General features: G+C 36.8%; 2 protein-coding genes across 4 annotated transcripts in view; one reads left to right on the top strand and one right to left on the bottom strand.

The window, feature by feature from the left end:
• Nucleotides 1–13613: 13613 nt before the first annotated feature.
• On the bottom strand, nt 13614–19492 carry LOC130566281 (spermatogenesis-associated serine-rich protein 1). 2 transcript variants are annotated; one of them, XM_057353672.1, is made up of 7 exons: nt 19416–19492; nt 16566–16688; nt 16154–16278; nt 15860–16027; nt 15619–15724; nt 15213–15269; nt 13614–14778 (listed from the first exon to the last, which is right to left on the bottom strand). In XM_057353672.1, the coding sequence occupies exons 2-7, from the start codon at nt 16682–16684 to the stop codon at nt 14655–14657; spliced, it is 699 nt and encodes a 232-aa protein (XP_057209655.1). In that variant the 5' UTR covers nt 16685–16688; nt 19416–19492; the 3' UTR covers nt 13614–14654. The 2 variants fall into 2 exon arrangements, with proteins under 2 accessions (XP_057209655.1, XP_057209654.1); XM_057353671.1 differs by lacking the exon at nt 19416–19492 and adding an exon at nt 17249–17505.
• The window catches only part of cnih3 (cornichon family AMPA receptor auxiliary protein 3), a 28273-nt gene continuing 19997 nt past the window's right edge, over nt 18052–26327 (top strand). The window contains exons 1-2 of one of the 2 annotated variants that reach the window (XM_057353675.1): nt 18052–18643; nt 23191–23259. In XM_057353675.1, coding sequence (XP_057209658.1) covers nt 18566–18643; nt 23191–23259 — 147 coding nt within the window. In that variant the 5' untranslated portion in view covers nt 18052–18565. The remainder of the gene's footprint in view (nt 18644–23190; nt 23260–26327) is intronic. The other variant, XM_057353674.1, reaches the window with a different exon arrangement.

Here is a 26327-nt window from a genome sequence, read left to right as displayed (position 1 = left end):
GATTGAATTAATTTTATTGTATATGTAAACTCTCTTTCAACACTTTACCATATTTAAAGCACATCTTTCTTAAAGCTACTTTCTTCCTTTATTTGTTGTGAACGACTCCTATAAGAGAACACAATTCCTTTAATATAAGTGAGTGTTTTTGGGCCCGTCCGTTGTTGTTGGATGAACATTATAAACAGAGATCTTTATTATGCTGCTGCCCCTTTAAGAGCTCGCGCAATATACTGGAACACGTGTTTTGTTTCCCAACTGTTTGGTCACGAAACAAAATGAATACCTTTACAAGGTTTCTTGTTAATATGGGAATTTTTAGGTTATTTTGTGTTAATATGTCCGTTTCAGAGTAAGAAGCGCGCGCATCTCAAACAACCCGCAAGACCTGAAGGCATTTTGTGATTATTCTTCATGAAAGCTGCATTGATACACGTTTGGCTTCTATCAATAGCGTGATGTATAACGTTTTGTATGCTTTGCAGTATTGTTAGAGATCTTTATACAATAGTTTAGTGCATAAAGTTTTAACACATGTTTCCTGCATTAGCTTCACATGCATATAATACTTGCAACACATTTCGTTTTCTTTGCTGTTTTGTACCTTAGCAGGGGAAATTCTTGTATTTTGCATATTTATTTAAATTGCAAGATTGAGCGCTTCACTCGTCTGCTCTTTCGGTCCTTCGCCTCTTACCCGTAACCCGCGAATTACGTCTTTGGGGGGCGGGGCACTGATAGATAAGCGAATGGTTGAAGGAGGGGAGACGAAAATAAGTGACTGAATTGCGCAGCTTGCGCAATATAACATTTCTGCGCATTAATTTTATAATACGCAAAAATTATATATTGATCAGTTTGACAGTCGCACCGGTGCGACCATTAAGAAAAACTGGCACTGGCAGGAAAAATAGTCGCAAAATGAGACCATTTAGTCTCAGTCTAGCGTGTCAGAGCATTGGTTATGATTTTCGGACGGATCAGGCCTTAACTTAACATTGTTAACGAAAAAGTTGTCAATCGTTCTTTTCATCTTCTCTCATCATCCGCGGCTACATCCACTCTGTTTATCTGACGGCCCTATAGCTACTCACCTCTCTGTCCGACTGCAGCACAGCATTTTCAAAGGTACACACAGGTACAGGAATATCTGGACCACGGCCAATCAGAGGGGGGTCCGCCCATTCATTTATTTATTAGATATTATTTATTATAATGATCTATAAACACCATGCACTGTGCTGTGTTTTACGTTTCTGTGTTTTTCTTATTTGCTCCTGTAAAGCTGCTTTGGAACAATGCACATTGTGAAAAGCGCTATATAAATAAAATTGAATTGAATTGAATTGATTGGTTTAGACCACGATATGGGCCTAATGTGTCTGTTGTTGAACCACAGGGAGACTCTCGCAGAGACTTTTTCTGTCAAACGGCTGGTCGCACCGGTGCGACCTCAGATTTTTTTAGTCGCACCATTGAGAAATTAGGTCGCATGTGCGACCAAATTGGTCGCAATCTAGAGCCACCTCGTAAAATAGTTACAAATTGAGATCAGGTTGGATATTTTGAAGAATGTTAGTAACCAAACAACATTGGCCCAACTGAATTCCATTGTAATGACAAAGCACTGAGACATTTATCAAAATAGATTATTTTGTATTTAACAGACGAAACAGAGTCACAATACAGGTTTTGAATGACATGAAGGTGAATAAATGATGACAACATTTTTGACAACGTATTTTTGGGTGAGCTATCCCTTTCAAGGGCATTTCTTCAACTAGACTAACTGTATTATGTCCCAGGAGTTTAGATTGTACGCTCATTTCTTCATTAATGTCCATTTATATATTTTATGTCCTGTCATGTCATGTTATCATGTCATGTTATAAGTTTTGAAAACTTCATTTATTTTTTCTGTGCCAGTAGCCATTTTATACTAAAAATACAAGGTTTCCTCGCAGAATGCTATTAAACAAAAAATTATTTCAGATGTGACTGAAATCACATTTACTGAAATGCCCGAACATTTCCATCACATTGACAAAAAACCGACAAAATTCTCCTGTGAAGCACGTGCACAGTGTTGGACATTTTCTAGTTCAAACATTCAATAAACCGGTGAAAGTTAATTATCTAAAAGTCCACAGTGCCAAAAAAACCTAAACTGAATGACAGCACTGCAGCGTTTGCAGGCGGAGGAAATCAGCATAGCAGGAGGCAGCTCTGGAGGAAGCCACATGATAAATAATTGATCACGTACATAAAGCAATGCAGGAAAGGAGTGGGCCAGGAAAAACCTTAGGAAGCTGTAAATAAATCCAGGAATACTTCTGCTGGAGCGTGACTCGCCAATGTCCGCTTTGGTATCTGGTGTAATCCGCAAAATGAGTGCAAGAACGACTGCGGCTTTCTAATATAAACCTATTGATAAAACTGTCAGTTTGTCATAATTGTGGCTATTAAGAAATGTATTAGCTGTGGCACAGCATCTTTGTGGGAGATCTCCCAGTCGTCTTTGGGGACTATGCAAATTTGCCTTAAATTGCACAGGGAGGGAAACCTGTGTAAAAGACCACCCACTGGCCCAACGACTGAATCCAATGGCGTGGTTGAAGGGAGGGATCTCGTGTTCTGCTTCTCCTCAGCGATTTCTACATGAAGTTATTTAAAAACAGAACTCTTACAATTTGGTTCAATTTACGTTCCAAATGTAAATACCAAATCATCTTTCACTGTAGAACACAAACTACAATTATATCTGTTAAACATCACACAGAAAGTCCCTATAGAGGCCTCAAAGATCTCAAATGGTCAGGTGTGAGTAGTGCCATAAAATGCGAATTAAGCAGACACCACCACAACATGTGGACTGATATTTAACCAACAGATTTGACGGAACTGAGAGCAAATTTAATTAGAGCTATTCAAGCTTACATTTAGGGTTAGAATTATGACAAAGTCATCAATTAATCCAGGACTTTCCCCAACATGACTGGGACTTCTAGTGCTCACGACACAGCAGACTGTGAATGTTTAATTGCTTAAGGAGCTACACACTCAGACTACACTGAAACAACAGGAGTAAGTCAAATATGACCTAGAACAAAATAATATGGCCTCTGAAACGAAATTTGCATAAAATGCAAATCTGTTTAACAGAAATAATTCACTCCCTGGTGTCATTAAATATGTTAGAATGCCGTCTTTGACAGTTGTGGGATTGTGACTATCAGTGGAAGTTGAAGATGACACCAAATGTCTTAATGTAAACTGCCCAAAAGCTTAGAAATAAAATATTTATCTTTGTCTGTTATCCTAACACCTTTCTTTTCAGGTTGATCACCAGGGGCGATTCTAGGTTTTCAATATTAGGGGGGCTCAGCCTCCAATGAGGATATATATATAAATACTGTATATATAGCCACACTCTAAGCACCACATACTGTATACATTACTAAAATAAATCATTAAGAAATATATGCAGAAAAGCATCGGTCAATCTGCAACATTTATAATTCAAAGTGACAACAACAACCACAAATTATAATAAATGTCACAATCAACTGCTGAATCATTATTTAGTAGGAATAATTTGATGCGTTTCCCTGCCATTCATTCTGATTAGCATGACTGCATGTTCATCTATTACATCCACAATATGTTTTAAATTAATAATAAAAATACTGATGCGTCTGAAAAACGACAAAGAGCTTCTAGGTACACTTTTGTTTCCTCGGATCTCAGAACAATGAACAACACAGCCGCACCAGGCAGATATACAGTAACGTAACTCTATCTGCCCGTCGTCTTTCCGGGGCTGTCAAAACTACCGTCAACTCTCTATAACTTCAACACTCTCTGAAAACTCAAACAGCACATCATCATGAATGACATTTCTGTGCGCTACAATATCATCATGATCGTTTTCTAAAGTATGCCGTCATTGGCGTGAAGTGCTTTCATTTTGCTGGAGGTAACGTAAACAACTAACGCAGACAAAACTTTTTTACAGTGGATGGGAAAGGGTCTTGTGTCGCTCCCGCATCATATTAAACTGGATTTATAACAAAAAATGGCAAAAATGCAGATGTCATGTTAATGCACACACCTTGTAACGTTACTCTGCTTATGACGTTCACTCCAATGTGCTGCTGTGAACTGAAGAATACGCAAAATAACGCAGCCTAACGCCATTTTCATAATAACAGTTTTAAAGGGGACTATAAAGCGATCTCGAATTCTTGAACAGATTACATTATTACTCACAATATTTTAGGGAGGCTAAGCTAGAACTTTAGGGAGACTTTAGCTACATTTTGTTAAGTATCAAAAAATTTTGCAATAAATAGCATGTTGACTTTGCAAGTTGGGTAAAGAACTTAATATTTTTTGTAAAAATATCTTTGTAAGTCAACTGTAAAAAACAGCTTCATATTTTTGTTAAAAAAAACTACAACTGTTCAAAATATCTATATATTTTTACATTTAACTTAACTTTCAACTCAATTTTCAATTAAACTGAAATTTCAGTGACTGTATATTTAAAATGATATCTCCTGAAGTCTTGTACACATTATCTGAAATATGAACCATTAGACCAAGTCAAATTAATAATTGTGAATTGTTTTGTTTTATTCTTTTAACGTAATGCTGTCAAACACAATGGATTGCTTCTTCTCAAGATAATGAAATATGCACCATTTCAACAAAGTGGAAAGAAGAAATTTCATGGGGGTACAATGTAATGTTAGTCTGTAAATAAGAACAATACCAGAGTAATTACATTTTCCGCAACGACTCATATGAAGCGCCTTTTACCTAAAATTCTCAAAGCCAATGATGATAGTCATTATTCCCAAGCATTGTGAAAGCTTTTAATATTACAAAGAGCGTTTCGGAAATGGCTCTTTGTTGCAGCGTTATAGCTGACAGATGGTTGTGCCAGCATGAGTATAATGGTAAATAAACGTATCAGAGAAGGCCTGAGCTGCTCTTTAACCATCCAGGTGGACACGGGTGTGAAGGTGAACAATTGCATGCATGAGTAACAGACCAGTTCGAATTATAAACTACATTCAGTGACTGCGGCAATTGGGCGTTAGAATTTGGCAGTGACATTTTTACTGTAAGTCCCTCTGAAACAGCTCTGAACAAAAATTTAAGCCAAAAGGTTTATTTTTAGCCTTGGTTACTGCATGTATTTCATCAGTTTTTAAAAGTGCAACAAAAATGTTGAGTTCATTTTTCTTTTCCTAGACTAGTTTCTTATGCAAAAGCAATTCGAAACGGACTTTTCATAAGTTGAACTGCAAAGAATGTAAATGCTGTGACTTTTTGGGGGGATTCAGTGGATTGATTGGCAACTATACTAATGACACATGGGATGACCAGTTTGTCAAAGCATTGGTAAAATCTGATCTAGAGAGTGCCTGGTAAAAAAAACTTGAACTGAATTCATGTCAATGTTTATAAGAAAGCGCAATGATTTCAGGTTTAACAGACAAAAACAGTCACACTTGCGCCGGCTCTGATTAGATCAAAGAGAATGTGGAGTGTTGATTTCTCTCTGGATGTCCTTATTTACCAGAACAGCACTGATGAGTCACACTGGAATACCCTTAAGCTCCGTTTCATCGAAACTAAAATAACATTTGCCGAGAAACTGTGAGTGAGGTTAAAGAAACAGAGGCAACTTTTCATTGTGTTAGCTCAAGCGCTTCAAGTAAAATGTTTTTTTTTTCTGCACTACATGATCCTTATTTCAGTTGTAATAAATTACATTTGTTCTATGTAGTGGCTTTTTAGGGTTTTTGGTTATAGGATGATTGTTAGCTTGAGGAGGTCAACTAAAATATAATGCAGTCACATATACATTTTATTTTATTTTGTGTAATGTTTTTACTTTTCAGGGCATGTTTAAATAGAGTTACAGCAATAAATGCTTTAAATATCGCTGTTGTCCTTCTAAAACCTTGTATCTCCACATGATTTTTAGGTGTTTGCCATAAATCATTAATATTAGTCACCCTTTATGTCTGTCACTGAGTTTTGCAAATATCTAACCAATAAAAGTATTAAAAAGTGTCAACTTTAACAGCACCGTATTTAATCATTTACTAAACAAATCTGGATATCCAAGGTTTTGGAAGGACAGTAACGATATACAACTTTAAGGCAGAATAAATTTCTTATTTCAGGGTCACATACATACATATATATATATATATATATATATATATATATGAAGAGTTTGGTTCCAAAATGGTTCCAGAATTTTTCAAAAATCATGCTTATATGTTGTGCATTCCAATTAATATCAATGCAGAAACTGCAGTTGGTTTGTTTTGATTTAAGTCATAATAACTAAAAAAATATAGCTAACTAACACAATAAAAATATGATAACATAATAAAAAACATGATTTAAAAAAAAATGTAAACGGATTTATCAAAATTTATATATATATATATATATATATATATATATATACTGTATATATATACATCAGTACATAAATAAAATCATGAGAACAACACAGAACAGCTCGTGTCTCACGTACTGTACACAAACCTAGGCAGTTAAAACCTAGTTAAATTTCTGCGCTCTGTGTAACACAAGACCAATTTCACCCGAAGCAAAGTGCCAACAACTGTCAACAATATTGACAATTTTTACTGTTTTTCCTCAGAAATGCTTCACAGAAGAGACAGAACAGCTAAATGGCTTCACACCATCCATTTTTATCTCTCAGGCATGTCATCCATAATAAAGTACAGTAAGATCGTGTGAAATAGGATTTCTGACACTCTTGAGGAAGCAGCACTGCCGAGCAGACGTCCACAGAGCATGTCAACTGAGGATTAGCAACTCAACAGTAGAAATGAGAACAGATTCCTCCATCTAGTCCCCTTAATTCCTACCTACATCCATATATCACTGTCCTGGATATCAACGAGAACAAAGGAAAACTAAGGAGTGGAATATAAGATTACTGGTATGAGGTATGAAAAGGACACTACGTCCCAAAAGATGTTGCCTACTAAAAGTATATACTTTGCACTTGCTGCATACAGTACAATGTACTCACTCATCTAGTGTCTCACTTTTTAAAGGATAATGTCATAAAACACAATGTAATTTCACAATACAGAAACATGGGAAAATGACTATTCAAATGCACATTACATTTTGTTCGGATGAAAAAGTGCATCATCTGGGTACTTGCGATACAATGTTACATTGCAGTTTTTTGTGTGAACGCACTATTCTGACTACTTGAACTACAAAACAGTACACAGTACGTACACTGTAAAATATCTTTTTGCTACCTTCAAGTCATTTTAACTTACACTTGTTAATTTGGGCAAATGGTGAGTTGCATTAACAATTTTCTCGCAAATGGTAAGTTGCATTAACTATTTTGATGAGTTGACTTTTTAAAACATTTAAAAATATAAAATATTAATGTTGAAATGCTCTTTAAAGCCAATTTGATTTAACTCATAAATGTAAGGCAACCAAAATGTTTTACAGTGTATGCAATTTGGGATGCACCTATGGTTATATGTGACAAATAAAAGGTCGGCGTGCTTTATCCCACAGAATATAATACAGGAAGAAACTTCAGCTAAAAGTATCAACCCACAGAACTCCATATCCACACACAACCTGATAAACCGATAGGTCACAGCCTGGCACTCGATCGGTGGAGGGTCGCATCATTCGGCACGCAAACCCCATTCTGCGTGTCAGCTGTCCTCTCTCAAAAGCCATTACCAGAGAGGAGCGCAGGTGTGTGAGCAAATAAGCGAGGAGACCCCCTCAGCAAGACGGAGAACGTGAAATTCACTTTCCATCTCCATGAACTCACGCGATTATGATAAATGCGATATTTTTTCTGCGAGAGGGCCATTTGCAAAATTGCATTTAGAAAACAAAAAGAGCAGGGCGATGGACGCTGGACCCAAAGCCAGACTGCCACTGTCTTTCTTTGATTTTCTCATTTGCTTTTTATCACCGCTGCCACACATCCAAGGGCACATCCATTCCTCTCTGAGATTAGCGCCAATTTCATTGCATTACAGGGCTGTTTTGATTTAAGACACTTATCCTGAAGGCGCTGTTTGTCTGATAATGAGGTGAAGGTGAGGGTGTGTGGAGCAATGCTAGTCAATAGAGATACAAGTTTTTCTTGACACTTCTGTCGAGGAGCCGTATGCAAAATGTCTCATCTGTTTGACTTGGAAAATGGAGGGCTTTGAATAATAGAAGCACGGAGCGCTTGTTATTTACTGGCTGTTGTTATGGGGTAAAACAGGCACATTTGATGTAAATTCTAGATGAAATTGAAGCCTGAAAACCACTTCACTTTGAACTGCATTTATAAGTAGAAACCACTTTTGACAACTCTTGACGGTAAAACATTTGCAGTTAAGAAGCAAATATAAATATAAACAACTCAGCTTGTGTTAAAAGGATAGTTCAAACCTTTATTTAGACAAAGTCTATGTCTAATAAAAGTTTGCACAAGTGAGTGTGTGGTCGGACTTCCTTTTTTATTTATCTAGATATTTCCCTTACTTGACTGGCACCTCATATGGTGTGCGTTTGCTTTCATACATTTTAAAGGTATAGTTCACCAAAAAATAAAAATTCTGTCATCATTTACTCACCTTCGAGCTATTACAAATCTGTATAAATTTCTTTGTTCTGATGAAGACAGAGGAAGATATTTGGAAGAATGCTTATAACCAAACAGTTATTTGACCTCATTGACTAACATAGGAAAATCATATTTTCTTGTTCTGTTGAACACAAAAGAAGATATTTTGAAGACTGTAGGACAGCAAACAGTTCTGGGGCACTTTTGACTACTATTGTAATTTTTCCTACTATGGTAGTCAATGGTGGCCAAGAACAGTTTGGTTAAAAGCATTTGTCCAAACATCTTTCTCTGAGTTCAACCAAACAAAGAAATTTATACAGGTTTGGAACAACTAGAGAGTGAGTAATTCATGACAGAATTTTTATTTTTGTGGGGGACCTATCCCTTTAACAAACCTAAAACAAAGCAACCATGTGCCATTTTGTGCCAGGTTAATCTGAATACAATATATCAAAATAATAATACGAATATTATAATTTAAAATATTTTAAAATATTTTTAGTATGGTGTAGGTTATTTATAATTATATTATATTATGTACTGCATGGTTAAGTCTCACAAAAGTGGAAACTATGGATATTAGACCAGTGGTTCTCAAACTGGGGCCCCAAAATGGTTCCAGGGGGGCCACATATTTTGTGGCATTTTAGAAATATAGATATTTATCATACATTTTGTGCAATCAAACATCAGAAAAACATGCCACCAACCAAAAGAATTAATGTTTTAGCATTGTTTAACTGAATATTTTCTTGGTTTAATTAAAATTTTAAGTTTAAGATGTAAGTCTTTATTTGGGGGGCCGCAAAGCAATGCACTCTACACAAAGGGGGCCTTACAACAAAAAAGTTTGAGAACCACTGTATTAGACACATGACATTACACTGGTTAAAATTGCCCAGTTTTCTGGATTCAAACATTGTTGAAAACATTTAGTACGTGCACAAGTGAACAAAATGCACACTTCCTGTAGAATACATAAGCCAACAATTATTGGTCCAAAAAGATCTATTTACATTAAAGCACAGAGCATTAAATGCTAGGGTCAAAGGTCTTCCGGTCCACAGAGATAAACTGAGGCTTGGGAAGGAGCTTCAGGGCATTATCATTAGGCATCCTTCCTAAAGCTAGCTCAGATACAAGTGAGTCCCTTTTAGCTTTAAGGGGACAGTGTTGTATTTTCTGTACCGTCACTCACCTCACACATCCAGTTGGGTTTGTGGCAGCAGTTAATGGGATCCCTTTGGGGGGTTTCGAAAGTGCTGTGAGTAAAATGAAGGCAAAAGTAGAAATGACCAGGTGTAATCAGCCAGTGTACACTGATGGCAGTGTGCCTCCCAAGATAGCAGCAGTGATGCAGAGTGGTGGTTCTAAATGTGCTGTAATAGCTTGACAGGGACCTGAAGAGAAGTTCAATCTTAAACCAACCATCACACTAGAAGATGGTTACACATGCACCTACATTATACACTGCCGCAGGGATGACATATTTTTGTAGGCCAACCCGGAAGTTAGCACCGCACTGGTTCCCACGACCAAAAGCCAATTTTTTCCCCATAGACTAGAAAGATAGCAAAATAAGCTAGGTTGGTGATACCTACACGTTTTGAGGGAGCAATGTGGAGATTTTAGCGGCATCTAGCAGTGAGGTTGCGAATTGCCAACCAACGGCTCACTCCACCCCTCCCTTTCGAAGCACTACGGAGGCTGACACAGAACTAAGATGCCATCACGTTTTCACCTCTTTGCTGAAGGAGATAATGTATTTACAAACGCGCTCTGTAGAGCAGTTTGTCCGTTTAGGACTACTGTAGAAACAATATGGTGATATCCATGTCAGGGGACCCGCGGTACACGTAGTTAGAAATAGCTCATTCTAAAGTAATAAAAAAATAACACTTCATCATGAAACGTCTTTATACACCTCTGAACACATAGTTATGTATATTATATTGGATTTCTATCAACAGACCCACAAAAATTACACATTGGACCTGGATTTGTCTTCATTAAATTACTTGCAAAGCCGTACCCTGTTCATTTTGGGGGTGGGGGTCTAAATACTCTCCCCATGTTTAATATACTCAATCCAAAGTCGTGTTTCTCAAGCAATCACTTGATTGTATTGCTCTTGTATAGTATTGATTATCAGTGCATTTCCATTAGGGTGAACTTGCAGCATGCTCTACAAGGACGCTACTTTAACTAACAAATGGTCAAGAGGGGCTGTATATTCAACGAGCTGATTTATGTGACCACGGACTTCACCAACCACTAAAGTTAAATTAAAAATCACCAGTCATTTGAGTGAATACAAGGCAGTAAGACACGAGCAGTAAAGCAACAGGGAAGAGGAGGCTGAGCTGAGTATTGTGGGCTGAAGAAAAAGTGCTGATCCGGCAGACAGTGTCCTACACAGATTGGCTCATACAATAGAAAAATTCAAGAGGTGGCCAGGCACACGGTACAGCTCCAGATGGGTTCGACCTGTGGTGCATTTCGATTTAAAGTGAAATAAAGAGTGTTCTGATGTACAAAATGTCTCTTTTAAAATCAAAAGAATTTAAGATGATGCAATGTTAGGTATTAAAAAAGTAAATGTCTTGCAGTATGCACTTCTTGATTCTGAATTTAAAGGTGCTCTGTCATTTTATTGCTTACAGTAGCACATCCGCTATCTGATATGCAAGACATATTGTATTTAAATCATCATCCAAACGTTTTCAGTTACTAATGGCATTGTAGAAGTGCGCTATTAGCAGTCAGCCATGATTCATTTCTGTGAGTGAACATGTATGATAAGAGGGTGTTGGTAAAGCCAACAGAATTCTGCTGATCTTGTGAACTCTGCGTGACAGCCCCTTAATGAGGAAGCCCAAGTCTGTTAAATAATAAAGCTTTTAATATAGACTACAGGTTGGTCTCATGTGAGCAGACATTATTTTAAACATATTTTCTTAGATGTACTAATCAATGGACTACCTGCACGTAGCCTTGTGACGTACTTCCGACTTGAAATCGTGCCCTCACTAGATTACGATTATATGTATTTACAAAATAAGATTTTTACACACATACATTATGAGCGCCATAAGAAGAAATATTCTAAACATCACTAGGTACATAATCTTCAAAAGATCTGAAAAACAATGGCTGGTAAACGATAGCGTTTCACTTTTCTCCTCACACACAGCTCCGTTGCAGACATTTAACCACCGAACGCAAATCACAGAAGGCTGAAGGAGACTAACAGGGAATCATAGCACTGTTTGAATTAAACAACTACAGACTTCAAATACTGCAGTGTTTAATGCGTGAAAGACCTGACGAACACATTAAATATTTGGAGCATGTTGTGCCATTTTTTATTGACAAATGTAATGTCAATGCAAGTAAATGCAATTTCTGTCAATAACTATAGGCGTATAACGTTTAAGGATAAATGCCACAAAGTTTTGGCGCGGGAAAGGCCATTGAGTCTAAAATGTGCATCCGAAATATCCGCACGTTAAAAAATAAATACGACCTCACGTTGTGTCAATCACGTTTACACCTTGCCTCCGATATTTTCGTCCGTCGTAAAAAAATTCGGACTGGGTTCGATTTTCTGCATTTTTCGCATCCATGGCAAGCATTTTGAGAGGTGTTTTGACAATTCAGAGACACCGTACAAACGAGCACCAAATACTGTATGTGCTGAATGTGCAAAGACCTTTAATGTTTTGACTTGGCATTAAATCTGCTCTATCTACACATTGCCATTTTAAAATACTTTGCAATGTGAATGACCGTCTAATTAATTTAAAATCCACAAAGAACCTTTAACAATCATTATATGGTGTCATTTTATTGTCGTTAAAATGCATGAAATATAATTTATTAATAACACTGTTTAGGAAAGCGATGGACTGCTGCAGGGTGCATACAACGGCTTTATTATTCACAAGATGAGTATACGTTTATAAAAATATATTAGGAGGGGAACTTCTGCTAATTTAAATCTGTCATTAAAAACCAACATTAAAGCATGTTAACTTCACAAACAGTACTTCAGTAAACAGTGACCGCCCTGAAAATAGAAATAATCTACCATGATTTCCGCATATAGATATGCTGAACACCGTTACCAGAAATGACTGAGCCACATCGAGGAGAAAGCAGAAGACTACGTGCAAGTAGTCCATTGATTAGACAAAAGTACTTGATACAGGCATCAATAATGTTAGGGTATAGCCCTAAACCATGAACTTAAATAATAATAAATGTTGGTTTTTCTAAACTAAAACTATTAAAAAAAAATATATATATATATATATATAGTTTTGAATTTCAGAAGAACAAGTTTGTTCATTGAAACAAGATTTCAAATGGAAGACAAACAGTGCTCTCTAGTGGTTGCTTAAATAAGGACATCTTTCATAGAAACGTGATCTTTCTTTAAAATGTACCATTGTTCTTTCTTCTGCAGAACACTAAAAGATAATTTGAAGGATGTTGGTAACCGAACCACAAGCGGTACCCATTGACTTGCATTAGTTTTATGTCCATACAATAGATGTGAATGGGTACCACCATTATTCGGTTACCAACATTCTTTAAAATATCCTCTTTCGTGTTCTGCGGAAGAAAGTCACACAGGTTTGAAATGACAAGAGGGTGAGTAAATGATGACAGAATTTTCATTTTTGGGTGAACTATCCCTTTAACCAGTAGCTAATCTGGAGAGACTTTACTAACTGTAGCCAGTCAGAAACACATTTTTAAAGAGTGCTGTGTCTTGTGTTTTTTTTATGGCAAATGATCAATGAGTGATTATGGGTAAATCAATATGCTCCGGAGCCCAGCAGTAGTCCAAAGAAAGTGCCTGTGGTTTGAAACGCTTCTAAAAAAGATTTATATAATCTGTAGTTGCGATGCTTAAAAGCATGAATGGTATATAATAGAACGTAATGATGCCAATTACACCAATTAGAAACGAGATGGCTCTTATTGCATTTAAAAAAGAAACTTTAGATGAAGACATATTTTCTTTTTTCCAATGCATTCACGCCAAAAGAGGGTGTCAAATTAATATGCTGTGTGACACATATCTTCACTTTTATGCCAGGGATGTGTCATCTCTTTTTGACATAAATGCACTCAAAAGGTGATCTGTACCACTTAGACGATCTCAAGGGAGTATGTCAGAGGCTTTAAAGATTGTTAGAGTGTTATTCTGGAAATCCATCCATATCACATGAAATTTACATATCACAAGAACTTGTCAAGAAAAATGAAAGACCTTTAAAAAAAAGTAATTCTGCTAAACATAGCTAGAGCATGGGAGACTGAAAAACTTAATAACGCTACAGAGTGAAACAATATAATTTCTCTCTACAGCATGCTTGCAGTACAAGTTAAGGACAGTATATACATTAGCAATGCTAATCATGCTCACAGAAACACATGCATGGGTGTGCTGTGTGAGGTTACAGAAAGTGTAGGTGCATGACAATTAAACTGTACGAGCTGTAGCGTGTCGATAAACTTTTGGGCATTATTCATCTGCCCTTCGGATGAACCGTATGGACAATAATTATGCGGCAAAGCCTAACCTTTTGATGGCTAGATAACAACACACCAGATGGCCCGCAACACAGAATGTTACACAAGCAACAAACTGCTGTAAAATATGCATCTTTAGACTTCTGCAAAGCCAGCTGACTTTATATATGTCATCTAGATTAAACACCAGAAGTTCATTACATGACTATAATGAAAACAGAGAATTGTCAAGGAATTAGAAAACACCTAAAGAATGTACCCCACTAAAAAATAATACGGCAAAGAAAGGTCAGGTCGTGGACTTTCCAAAGTCTGCAGCATTTGAGAAAACGTTGGCCTGCTTTGAAACCTTCTTAGTGTATAGTTATACAGCAAAGCCATAACTAATTTATGTAAGAAATATAGTATTCTAAGTAGAAAGTATAGTTCAACCGCTTGCAAATTAGATGTCCTGCGAAACTGCCCTGGGATAGATATCTGGCGCTGGTTTCCAGTTGTTTAGCCTCTCGACTTCAAGAATGTCATTTTCTTTCTCTCGAATTTTGTTTTTCTCTGCATAAGATTTTCTGCAAACATATGATATACTCATATCGTATGACATATACATGTTAACACAATGACAATTTCTACAATATTTGTTTGTTGATTTGAAAAAGTTTGCTCTTCATTGTTTGTAAAATGGTAAATGGGTTGTTGTCAGACTAATATGTACATTTGTCCTATGGTGTGACGGCAAAAAGCGTAGAAAAAAAACAAAATATCTTATGCTATTTTATATGATAAATATAAATATTAATAATATAAAACAATGTAATATGAACAGTTTGATTTCTAAATTTTGCTATGTCACAGCACATGTACGATTTATTTGTCAAATACAGACACACAAATATTGTCTGATATGACTACAGATTTGAATGGAATGCCTTCAAGTATGCAATTAAAACATAGCAAATTACAGTATAAAAAATCTGCAACTAAAGAATAACAGCAGATGTACCTGAACTCTTTTGGAGGGGCCTGTAGGCGAATAAATGATTCATAAGTGGCTAAAGACCTGGAAAAAACAATGGTACATAAGAAAAAATTGCACATTTAGTTCAGCAACAATGCCTCTATTATTGACAGTTTAGCATGGACATCTGTATGCTGCCTTATTGCTTTATTATTAAACACACATGGGGAACTTGCCCTCGTGCTTGAGTCTTGTGTTACAAACAGCATTTCTGATATCAACGATTTCAATTTTATCTGTTGTTTTACTTCTTCTACAGCAGCTGCATTTAATGACAACAGCGCCATCTGTATGGTAACCATATTATTGCATCTAGTCATTTGAGGGTTTTTCCTTTCTTTTTGGCAGCTATGTTGCTTTAATTAAAAACAAATAAAGTTGCTTAGCTTACCCAAAAGTAGTTGTGTGTGGAGTTGATTTAAACTTGTGAAAGCCAGGGCTATACTCAGGAACTAGAAAAGGTCTGGCTCTTGTTGACGAGTTGAATTTATCTGTGGCTAACAAAACACATAAAAAAAGCATTTAAGTCTTTCAAACAGCAAATATCAAAAATATGAATGGCCTAATCTCCTACATACTGTAAACATAAATACTCAATAGTAGGCGCACTGATGTAAAAAAGTAGTTCTTACCCTTCTTTTTCCTCCCAATGGATGATTCCAGGGAATTCTCAGAAATACATCTTGTGCTTCTTGGTTGATTCATATTGTCTATAAAACATCTCTTTCCAGTGTGATAGGTCTTGGGCTGTCCAAAGTTTGGATAAAAGCTCCACTCAGTCCAGGACGTCATATTAGACTCTAAACAGACATGTCAATAAATATAAAGGATCGAGACAAATCAAATCTAAATCTTAAGACAAACTCCAAAGAAGGAGCATCTGTTCATTTAATAATTTAACACTTGTTGATCAAAGTCTTACTCACGTGGAAATGACCTCATCAGTTTTCTTTCGATGGGAAACTTTATGTCTTTGATGTGCGGAAGTGGGGCATCACCGTATCGAGGTTCAGCTATCCTGCGCAGACGGGATTTCCAGTCCAGGTCACATCTAAAACCATAAAGATGGACATCACAATGCTTTATCAGGTTAAACTACAGTAAATACAGTAGTAGTAATATACACAAGTATAAATATACAAAACATGTTTATCCATCAGAAAAATATATATTTAGTTTAGTGTTTCATATATTTGTGAGAGGCATTTGAAAAATTGACATTGGCAATGACAGATAGTGGGGAAAAAGTCACACACAGATATCTTCAACTGCTGTTTCATCCATTTAGTATTTCATCAATCACGTTACAGGACAGAAAATAATTTGTAAAGTACTTACTCAGTCAGAACAGGCTCAACGTGTCTAATGTGAGGCTTGAACTCTTGCTCTTTTCCAGAACTCCAGAGTGAGTGTTGAGAGGCAGTGTGTTTCCTCACATTCATGCTCATGCAAGACATTTCACTATAAAATTATAATATCAAATTAAATATCAAAGGATAACAAATCACAAATGGGTAATAGCTTTTGTTAGTACCTATTAAACTCTATAATCTAATACATGTATGTACATTGTAAGTGTGCTGTGATTCAAAAATTAATCTGTTGTTTTACATGTAAGCATTTAGGCAGGTTTATTGTGATTTCCTTATTTAGCCTACACAATGGCAAGCAGTAGGCCTACATCAATAAAATTTAGATTAAAAAAAGAAATGCATAATTTATAAATTGCCACATTTTCTTTTTAGAAGTCAGCAATCAGAATGAGATAATATTGTAAACGGAAGTGGTATTTCCGTTTGCTAACATGTTTGAAGTGTATGCTTGTTTATTTGAATTTATAGTGAGTAAGCATTATTTCATGTGACTTTAAACAAATCTCTATGTTAAAACCATTTAAAGTTGTTTGGGCATTTCCGTCTATCTTAACCCAAACATTTGGCTGTGTATAAAAAGGTAGTACGTTTGAAGACAAAGGTTGGCCTAATATTTATTCGCACAATTTTCTTATCGGTAGATCTTACCTCCTGTCCATTTTGTATAAAGGATGACTTTATATGGCGTGATAGTCTGCAAAGTTGAAGTGTCCTGAAGTAGATTCAACATTTGCGTAACAATCCGTCGCCCAGGGAAACAATAAACAACTGGCAGTAGCCTACCCGTTTACCGGTGTCTAAATCCTTAGGGCATTTGTTTGTTTACTAAACCAATGCATTATTTACCTATATAAAACTTGTGCTACTCGATTTGTTTATCACAGGCCTATCAGGCCTACCAAAAATAAAACCATCCTAAATTTGACCGACTCTGTCGAAACTACGCTGTCAAAACGCAAGGTGGCGCACGACACAAGGGATCCAACAAGGGCTTTTATTATTTTATTTTAAAGCGTACTACATTGTATCCTACCTATTTATTTATCGTTTAACCAAGATTGGAAAATTAATCTTTCAAAATTATTTTATTTTTAAAGCGAATCCTGTTGAAAAAGAAACATACATATACATATTCTAAGAGTTTCTATTAAAAATGCTATTACGAACCATCACCTGTTTAACATAAAAATTGTGCTGTGTTTTAGCCTTATTCCAGTAGGATTTAATGGTGTTCTACTGGCTTCCATCCGCCAGATAGATAACGTCTCATCAGTAGGAACATTTCCATTAAAACCAGCCAAATTCCCACTGTAACCTTTAAATCCATTAACTTTTCTGTGAGGGGTCTTCATTTTGGTAGCTGATGTGACTAAAGATTCACTTTGTTATGTTTGAAATCTGATTCACTTAAATTCATAGAGAGAGAGAGAGAGAGAGAGAGAGAGAGAGAGAGAGAGAGAGAGAGAGAGAGAGAGAGAGAGAGAGCGCTCTTTAAATCCACCTGTTAGCCAGCATATTTTCTGCGCCTCCATACTGTAGATCAGGGAAGGTGAACTGGTTGCCAGTACGGCGCATCATGTATTAACCCAGAGTTGAGAGAGCTGCATCTCACAAGTCCTCAGCCGCTGCACACAATCCTTATCTTTAATGGACCATCACTGCCGACGAGACTAAACGGGACATTAATGCGCGATTAATATGCCTTGATTTCAGAAGGACTTTGCAACACCGCTGCAAGTCGAGCAACACAACGATACGCCGCTGCACTTTTATTCATTTGAGAATATGACAAACCGATCGCGGTAAACCGGAGCAGAGGTTTGCAACACATTGTTGCAAATATTTTGATGAAGAAGATGATGCTGTCTGTGCCGCGTGCCCCGTAACTGCCTCCATTCATTGAATCCACTTTGGCGCTGAGCACCGCGTTCCCGTCTGGAGATATTCATTCCCCTTTGCTCAATTATGTTCACTTTCGCTGCGTTTTGCTACATGCTATCCCTTGTCCTCTGTGCTTCTCTGATCTTCTTCGCCATCTGGCATGTAAGTCTGTGCATATTTGACGTGCTCGTAAATTGGCGTTTGTGAAAACACAGTATTGTGCATGCATGCGTTTGACATCTTTTGAGTCAGAGGGTCACGGTTTTTGCCGCATCGGACCGTCAACCCGTCACTCGCCTGATCAAACGTGCCCTGACGTTATAAATGTGTCTGGCTTATTTTGTATCCCAATTTAAACAATGTCACTGCAAATCATTTGGGTGTAAAAAAAGCTGCGAGGTTCTCTGCGAGACTTGGTTGACAGCATCTGCGCATATCTTGCCCGTGAGACCAGCTTGTGTCTGTCTTCCTCTGTCAGATAAGAAAAAGTATTTTGCATATTTTCTCTGTGGGTATTCCCAATGCTTTTGTGATGAAACAGCTTGAGGGTTGTTAAAGCACATTGAATTACAATTCAGAAGACGCATACCTGTGTAAAACCCCTGTGTGTTATGAATCCTGCTGCGTGAACAGTCTGTATTCTCTTAAAGTAAGAGCACTGGCTGGGGCTGACCTGTTTTGATGCTCTGTCCTTTTCGTATGTGTACTTTATGGAAGGTGTACCGCTGTTTTTCCCCTGAGGATAACTGCATTAAAGCATACCACTTGCTCACATTCACAACACAAGACTGCTACAGATTTGGGTCAGCACAGTGTTTCGCCCCGAGCTTGCTTTTTGCATAGCAACAGACATTATAGCCCCAAGTGCTATATAAGGGGTAATTGTCAGCAAATCACATTTGACCCTGAGTTTTTAGTAGGACAGTTTACTCACCCTGTTTTCTAGATCCAGAAACGATAATGTGTCCTGCAGGTATTCTATAAAAAGTTGCATTCATTTGTCCGTTATTGTGTGGGGAAGGCAGGAATGCTCACCTCAGCGGATTTAGCTTTTGAATATTTAATAGACTTAATTTGATACGCTCGCAATGAGAAACTCCTGACGTGTTGATCCCCTTTCACATCAGTTAAATGCTTGATTGCCTTCACCTTTGAGGTTTTGATCTTACATTCAGTTGCATAGCTTGTCAGATGTTCAGGCACACTTTCACAGAAACCAAACACATTAGTGCCTGCAAGGCTCCCGCCAGACTGCAAAGTTTAGAACAGGATTTAGATGATCTGTGAATGCAGTGGTGCATTCATCTGTTAAATGTTGACTATGTCATCGAGATGTACAGAGGTTGTTCTAAATGTTAATTCCAGTATTCCCTCTAAAGCACTCCAAAGAGCCCTTGTTTAATAAGCACATCTTGATTATGCTACAAGGTGAACTGAGTGCCATGTTTTGTGTCATTTGCACACAGGTCACTGCGTAGATGATTTATGAAGAATTCTGATTTGATTTCCATTAGTATTATTATTTTCATTTTTGATTGAAATTACTGTGTTCAGACAATAGAGAACCATGTTCAGTGTATTCTATTACTGTGATAAACTCGTGGTGTTTCCTTAAAGGAACAGTTAACCCCAAAATGAGAATTTGGTATTTCCAACACAATCTCATGGCAAAAAAGTAACGTTTTTAGGATGTGGCTAATTTTGGCTAATTCGAATTTGTACAATCTCATTCATACATTTTAGTACAACTTTTTAGGGGCGGAGTTAGGGGTGGGGCTTCAGTATTACTTTTTTTCTATAGTAATCGTGTGTTTTTGTACGATTCACAATATACGAATTCATTCGAATTAGGCACCTCATAAAATTGTTACAAATTCCCGTGAGTAGGGCTGTCACGATTATTAAAATAATCGTCTAATCGCGATTGTTGGACCTCATCGCGATGGTTAGAGATCATCGCAATTATTGCACATCTCTATAGAAGACACTAGTGGCAGCTGTAGTGCATCTGCATATTGCATATTTTATTGTATATATTGTAACTAAAGCATGGTAATACTTGTAAAATGTACCACCACAACACAATCACTTAAAAAAACTGAAGCATATACCATCAAAATAACCTGCAGTACAATTTAATATTATTTCAGTGTGAAAACCAGTCTACCAAAATCTCATTAACATAGAAGTAAACTTTTATTGTAGTCTTGCAAGTGAGAAAAAATCAGACTAGAAGCTTTTCTATGACTGATAGCATTTTAATGGTGGCTTCAATTCACACCTGATCAATTTACTTAATTTACAAGTATTTGGCGGTTGTATTGTTGACCGGTAAAAGCCTACACCTTAAGTATGATGACCCAATCTTTTCCTATGTATTTCCAAGAAGAAGAACATAGTCTTTATATTCAGAACAATATGGTCGTTTCAAAGCTGAATAAAAAATGTATGAGAATTAAAAGTCAAAGCTCTAAAACAGACAATCGTCATAATCGCAATGATTTATTAGACAATTAATCGTCAGCCAAATGTCATAATCGTGACAGCCCTACCCGTGAGATCAGGTTGGAATTTCTGAAAAATGAAAATTGAATTTAGCATGTAGATTTGCTTGCTTTACTAACTCTGTAAAATAAGCTCAAAATATATTCTTTCACTTCTGAAGACATATTAACTCATTGGAGTGATCTACATATATACGATGTATATGTTTTTAAGAGCTTGACCATTTTGGATCTTGTACAAGAAAACAACATTTTTAATATAAAATTATTCGTTTGTGTCATATACATGTAGTAAGTTATGTGAGATTAAGAGAGAAGTTTTGGTGTTTTTTACAGTATACTTAGGTGAATAAAATGCATTATTATTATACCATATACCATATGCACAAACTGAGCATCCCAGGTGTAAGAGGTTATGATAGGTTAATACTATACTGGAAATAATGTGCCAATATAGAAGAATGAGACACTTCTGTACTGTACTGTTCCTTCAAACCCAAGTTATTGTGCTTGAACTAATCGTCAACACCTGATTTCTAATAATTGTCCTTTTTTATTACAGAACACCCTAAACTGATTTCCTGTTCATTATTATTTGTGCAGAGATGCCGAAATATGAACTAATTGCTTATATTTTCACAGGTCTTCCTTGAACATTGAAGCTACTTACTGAACACCAATTACACTGTTGAGTGCATTCTACAGTACATAGTGTAGAAACGTATATGTATAGAGTATACAGTTCTTCTGTACACTTTTAAAATGTAAACCCCAAATGGGTTTTCTAATGCCACTGAGGGAATATAACAGCAATGTTTCCTTTCCACGTGGCTGCTTTGTGCACATGCTACTTTGCTGATTTACGTTTAACATTTTTGTTGCGTAATGCTTGGGTTTGCTTTGTGATTAAGTGTATGCACACAATGTAGAAAACACGCAACGTACAGTATGTGAAGATATTTGTCCTATGATTGGCAGTGAAGGCTTGTTTTACTGTAAATGAACTGGTCTCAAGCTTTTTTTATTTAGAAAAATTTCCAATTATTTATAACTTCCGTAGTATCTGATTGCTTAATAGCTTCTTGACGTTCTGCATATTAAAATGAAATTAGAGCCAGAATTAATGCATTTGGATTTTTTTCTATTGATCTGTTACACATCAATGTATCTGATGGTCTAGCAGACGGATGCAAGATTTAACAGCTACAGAGAATTTTAATAGATGCATTGGGAAGTGTCTTAATAGACATTTCCTTCTCCCTTATATTTAGTCTTTAAATTGCTATTGTTCACAAACTTCCTTTAAAAAAATCATTGAATTAGTCTGGTGTCGAGGAAGTCGACTGGCCTACACAAAGCCCAAACCTGAACCCAAATAAACACATTTTAGATCAACTGCAAATGGGAGCCAGACCCCATCGCCCAACTTCAGTTGCCAGATACGTTGGCTTGTCGCCTACAGAATTGAAAGAACATTGATATACTACCAGAGCGAGGCAGTGCAGAAAGTGAGGTCAGTTTGGTCTGTAGCGGGGGGAAATAAGCTTGTCTAATTTGATCCAACTTTAATTTATAGGCATCACTTGCCTTGTGCAGGTGCAACAGAAATGAGGCACCACAGGAACCTTTTTGCCAGAATGCAGTTGCTAAAATAAATCTTTTTATATCCCGTGGGATTATAGATATTTTTTTACACAAAGCACTCTATAAAAAGCACTATTTCTGTTTAGGTCTGGGTGATTTATTGAATATTCACAATATGTTGTTTATGGGGGAAATAAAATGAGCCAACATTGTAAACTGTGTGATGATTCTAATAAACGTTTTATTTGGCCATAAGGTTTTCTAAGGACCGGGAGTATGAGGGCAGATGTTTTAACAGTGTCTCTGATTTGAACTTCATATCAATTTAATTTGCCTGGTGCATATAAATGAAACAACTAAACTAACCATCATTCTAGTATTAGTTTAGTGGAGAAAAAATGTGCCTTTATTCATTTTTTTAAGTTTTATATCAAATGTCATGAAAATATAAAAAAAAGATATTTCTCAGCTAAATCGTTCAGCTCTGCTTTCTCTTTGGTGAAATCAAACAAAAAAACGTAAAGCCTGGTATGCTTAAAGATTGAACACAGACTACAGATCCAATGGATGTGTCCAGCCTAATGATAAAGATCGTGTTCTCCTTTTTCTTTGGTTTTTTAGATAACAGCCTTTGATGAGCTTCAGACAGACTTCAAGGTGCCGATCGATCAGGGCAATCCACTTCACGCGGTAAGTCATTTAAATAAGATGAACGTGATCATTTGACATTCATCACCCTTCACTGCCGTTTCATGTGTGCATGTGATATTTATAATCCTTGTTTCAAACGTAGATACTGAAATGTATTTTAGATTTTCAAATCTTTGATCCTTTTGAGCATTTTTTTATAATGTCATTTTTACCTGGTAAAAAAAAACTTACATTTGTCTTATGAAAAAGACAGATATATGGAAATGGTATGCTTTGTGTACTGGACGTTTGGATTGTAATTCTTTTAATAACTGTAGTTTGTTCGCCAATTTTTCCATCTTGGGACTGAGCAGGTTAGGCAAAGCCCTTTGATCTGTTGCAGGGACCAGGTGTGCTGTTCACACCAAACTCCAAAACATTTCCTGTCATCCGCAGCATTGCATGAATAATCCATAGAGCAGCTGTCTATGTGTTGTGTTTCCTCTGCTGAAGGCCCTGGCAGCTTTAATCTGGCTAATTCGTTCAAACAGAGGAAACTTTTCCAACCTTTCCCAAACACCTTTTCCCAAAACTAGAATTATACATTGTCATTCTAGCCATCAGCATTGCAGAATAATTTACACGTGTATACGCTTGATACCCCGCCAAATTATGTTTTGACAGAAGCTGAGCTAGCGACATATATTTTGGGTTCGGAACATGTTTTTGACTGGATCTATGGCTTCATATAGAAAATCTCACTCAGAAGGTGGCATGGTGACATGGAGACAAAGTATGTGAGTCACAGATCCACTCACAAGCACAAAAGTTCTGTAGTCGTAATTTATTGCTGTGTTTCCGACAGCGTCAAAGTGAAAGTTTCAGTGGCTATATGTCACCCATCCCTTTGTCAGACTGCGCAGAACTATAGAAGGTTGGAAAGGCAGGGGGTGTTGAAAGATTGATGTTCTCCGAGCTGATCTCGCCACCCAGTCGAGTCAATCTAACACCCTGCCTGGTTAATTGGTGGCTTCTGTCAGTCAACGGCTCAGAGGAAGTCAGGACCGCATCCTGTGAAACTCAGTGGGGTATCCCATGATGACTTATTGCTGGAGTCGCTATGATTACTGCCTCTGCCGTGACCAGAAGGAATGGATAGCAAATATTAAATGTGACCCTGGACCACAAAACCTTAAGTAGCACAGGAGTATTTGTGGCAAAAGCCAACAAAACATTGTATGGGTCAAAATTATCGATTTTTCTTTTATGCCAAAAATCATTAGGATAGTAAGTACAGATCATGTTCCATAAAGATATTTTGTATGTTTCCTACCGTAAATATATCAAAACTTTATTTTTGTGAGTGGATGCCGCAAAATCGCTCACAAAAATGACCAGAAACACGCTTGCAAACATCGCTCGCTGCTGCCCGTTCTTTGGGAATTACCCACTCAAGTTTGGTATCTATGTGAAGCTTAGAATTTCAGCTTTCGGGTTTATCTCTTCACAACGTCATTACAGCAGTAATTTCTCAATATTTCGATTTTTTTAGCAGCCTTAGATTCCAGTGTTTTAAATACAGTAGTTGTATCTTGGCCAAATATTGTCATATCCTAAGAAACCATACATCAATGGAAAGTTTATTTATTCAGCTTTCAGGTGATGTATAAATCTCAATTTTGAAAAATTGACCCATAAGACTGGTTTTGTTGTCCAGGGTCACAAATGACCTTTAAGCATAAGGAAATGTGTGTGCATGTGCAACATGTCTGAAATCGCAAAAATCATTTGGTTACTTTTTGTTATTTGTGTTAAAAGTATGGTGGGATTTTCAGCCTGCAAGGGGCACCATGTACTTGTTTGAGTTTAAAAATGAAAATTCTTTCATCATTTACTCACCATCGTGTCCTTCCAAACCTGTATGACTTTCTTCTGCAGAACACAGACAGAACAACATTGGCCCCCATTGACTTCCAATGTATGGACACAGAACCACTGAGACATTTCTCCAAATATCTTCTTTTGTGTCGTATACGGGTTTTGAACAACATGTGCGTAAATAAATGATGACAGGACTTTTAATCTGGGGAAAACTATCCCTTTTATAATACGAAAAATCTTCAGCAACATACAGTACATTTTAAAGTTATGATTCCAAAATGTGACATTTCAGGTACCGTAGTTTCACTGGAATCTAGAACTTTTTTAGCTGTTTTTATGGATGACAATTAGGTTTACATCTTAAGGGAACAGTTTACCCAAAAATGAAAATTCTGTATTTATTTACTCACCCTCAAGTTCCAAAACTGTATACATTTCTTTGTTCTGATGAACACGGAGAAAGATATTTACAAGAATGCTTGTAACCAAACAGTTCTTGGCCACCACTGACTACCCTAGTAGGAAAAATTACTTTGTTCTGATGAACACAAAAGAAGATATTTTGAAGAATGTAGGAAAGCAAACCGTTCCGAGGCACTTTTGACTACCATTGTCATTTTTCCTACTTTGGTAGTCAATGGTGGCCAAGAACTGTTTGGTCATTCTGTGAAAGCACATAATATTCCAGCAATGAACCACTTGTGATTTTATTCTTCATAAAATACCGTAATAATCCCTGATAAATTTTCTTTATGTGCTGAAATGAGGCATGTCTCATGTCAACAATACAGTCTGAGTTCATTAGATGGAATTTTGATGTCTGATGTGCATAAGCTTTTAACATTGTTTCAGACACACAATTGCAGGCATGTGATTGATTTCAGTGTAAAACTTAATTAAATCAGAGTTCTCATTACGGGCATGTTGCTTGCGTGAAAGCGGGGGTTTCATGTTCTCCAGATACACACAGTATGTTTGCCAGCATGCATACAATATGACCATTTAAGCACAACCATTGGCACACTTACATCAGGCTTATGTGTTTATTTTGGCAACTTACTGTCGATTCAAGCCAGGTATACATTTTAACATACCATGTGTGTGTTCGCTGTGGGATTCGAGCAGAGATACGTTTTATACAGCTTTATGCTTTTGGTGAAGCACTATTTTAAAGACTATGGAAACTATATTATGCACCCCGGCTATGCAGAGGTCACATGACCCTCCTCAGGGCTCACTTTGAATTG

The sequence above is a fragment of the Triplophysa rosa genome, linkage group LG15 (assembly GCF_024868665.1).
Source record: "Triplophysa rosa linkage group LG15, Trosa_1v2, whole genome shotgun sequence".
Lineage (NCBI taxonomy): Eukaryota > Metazoa > Chordata > Actinopteri > Cypriniformes > Nemacheilidae > Triplophysa > Triplophysa rosa.
This window is presented reverse-complemented; position numbering and strand designations above follow the sequence as displayed.

What these genes read in the sequence shown, in the direction of transcription:
- LOC130566281 (XM_057353671.1), bottom strand. An exon ending in CATTGGGAGGAAAAAGAAGG is followed by an intron (nt 15,725 to 15,859) that starts GTAAGAACTACT and finishes GTGTTTTGTTAG; the next exon opens with CCACAGATAAATTCAACTCG. An exon ending in GCCCCTCCAAAAGAGTTCAG is followed by an intron (nt 14,779 to 15,212) that starts GTACATCTGCTG and finishes ATATGTTTGCAG; the next exon opens with AAAATCTTATGCAGAGAAAA.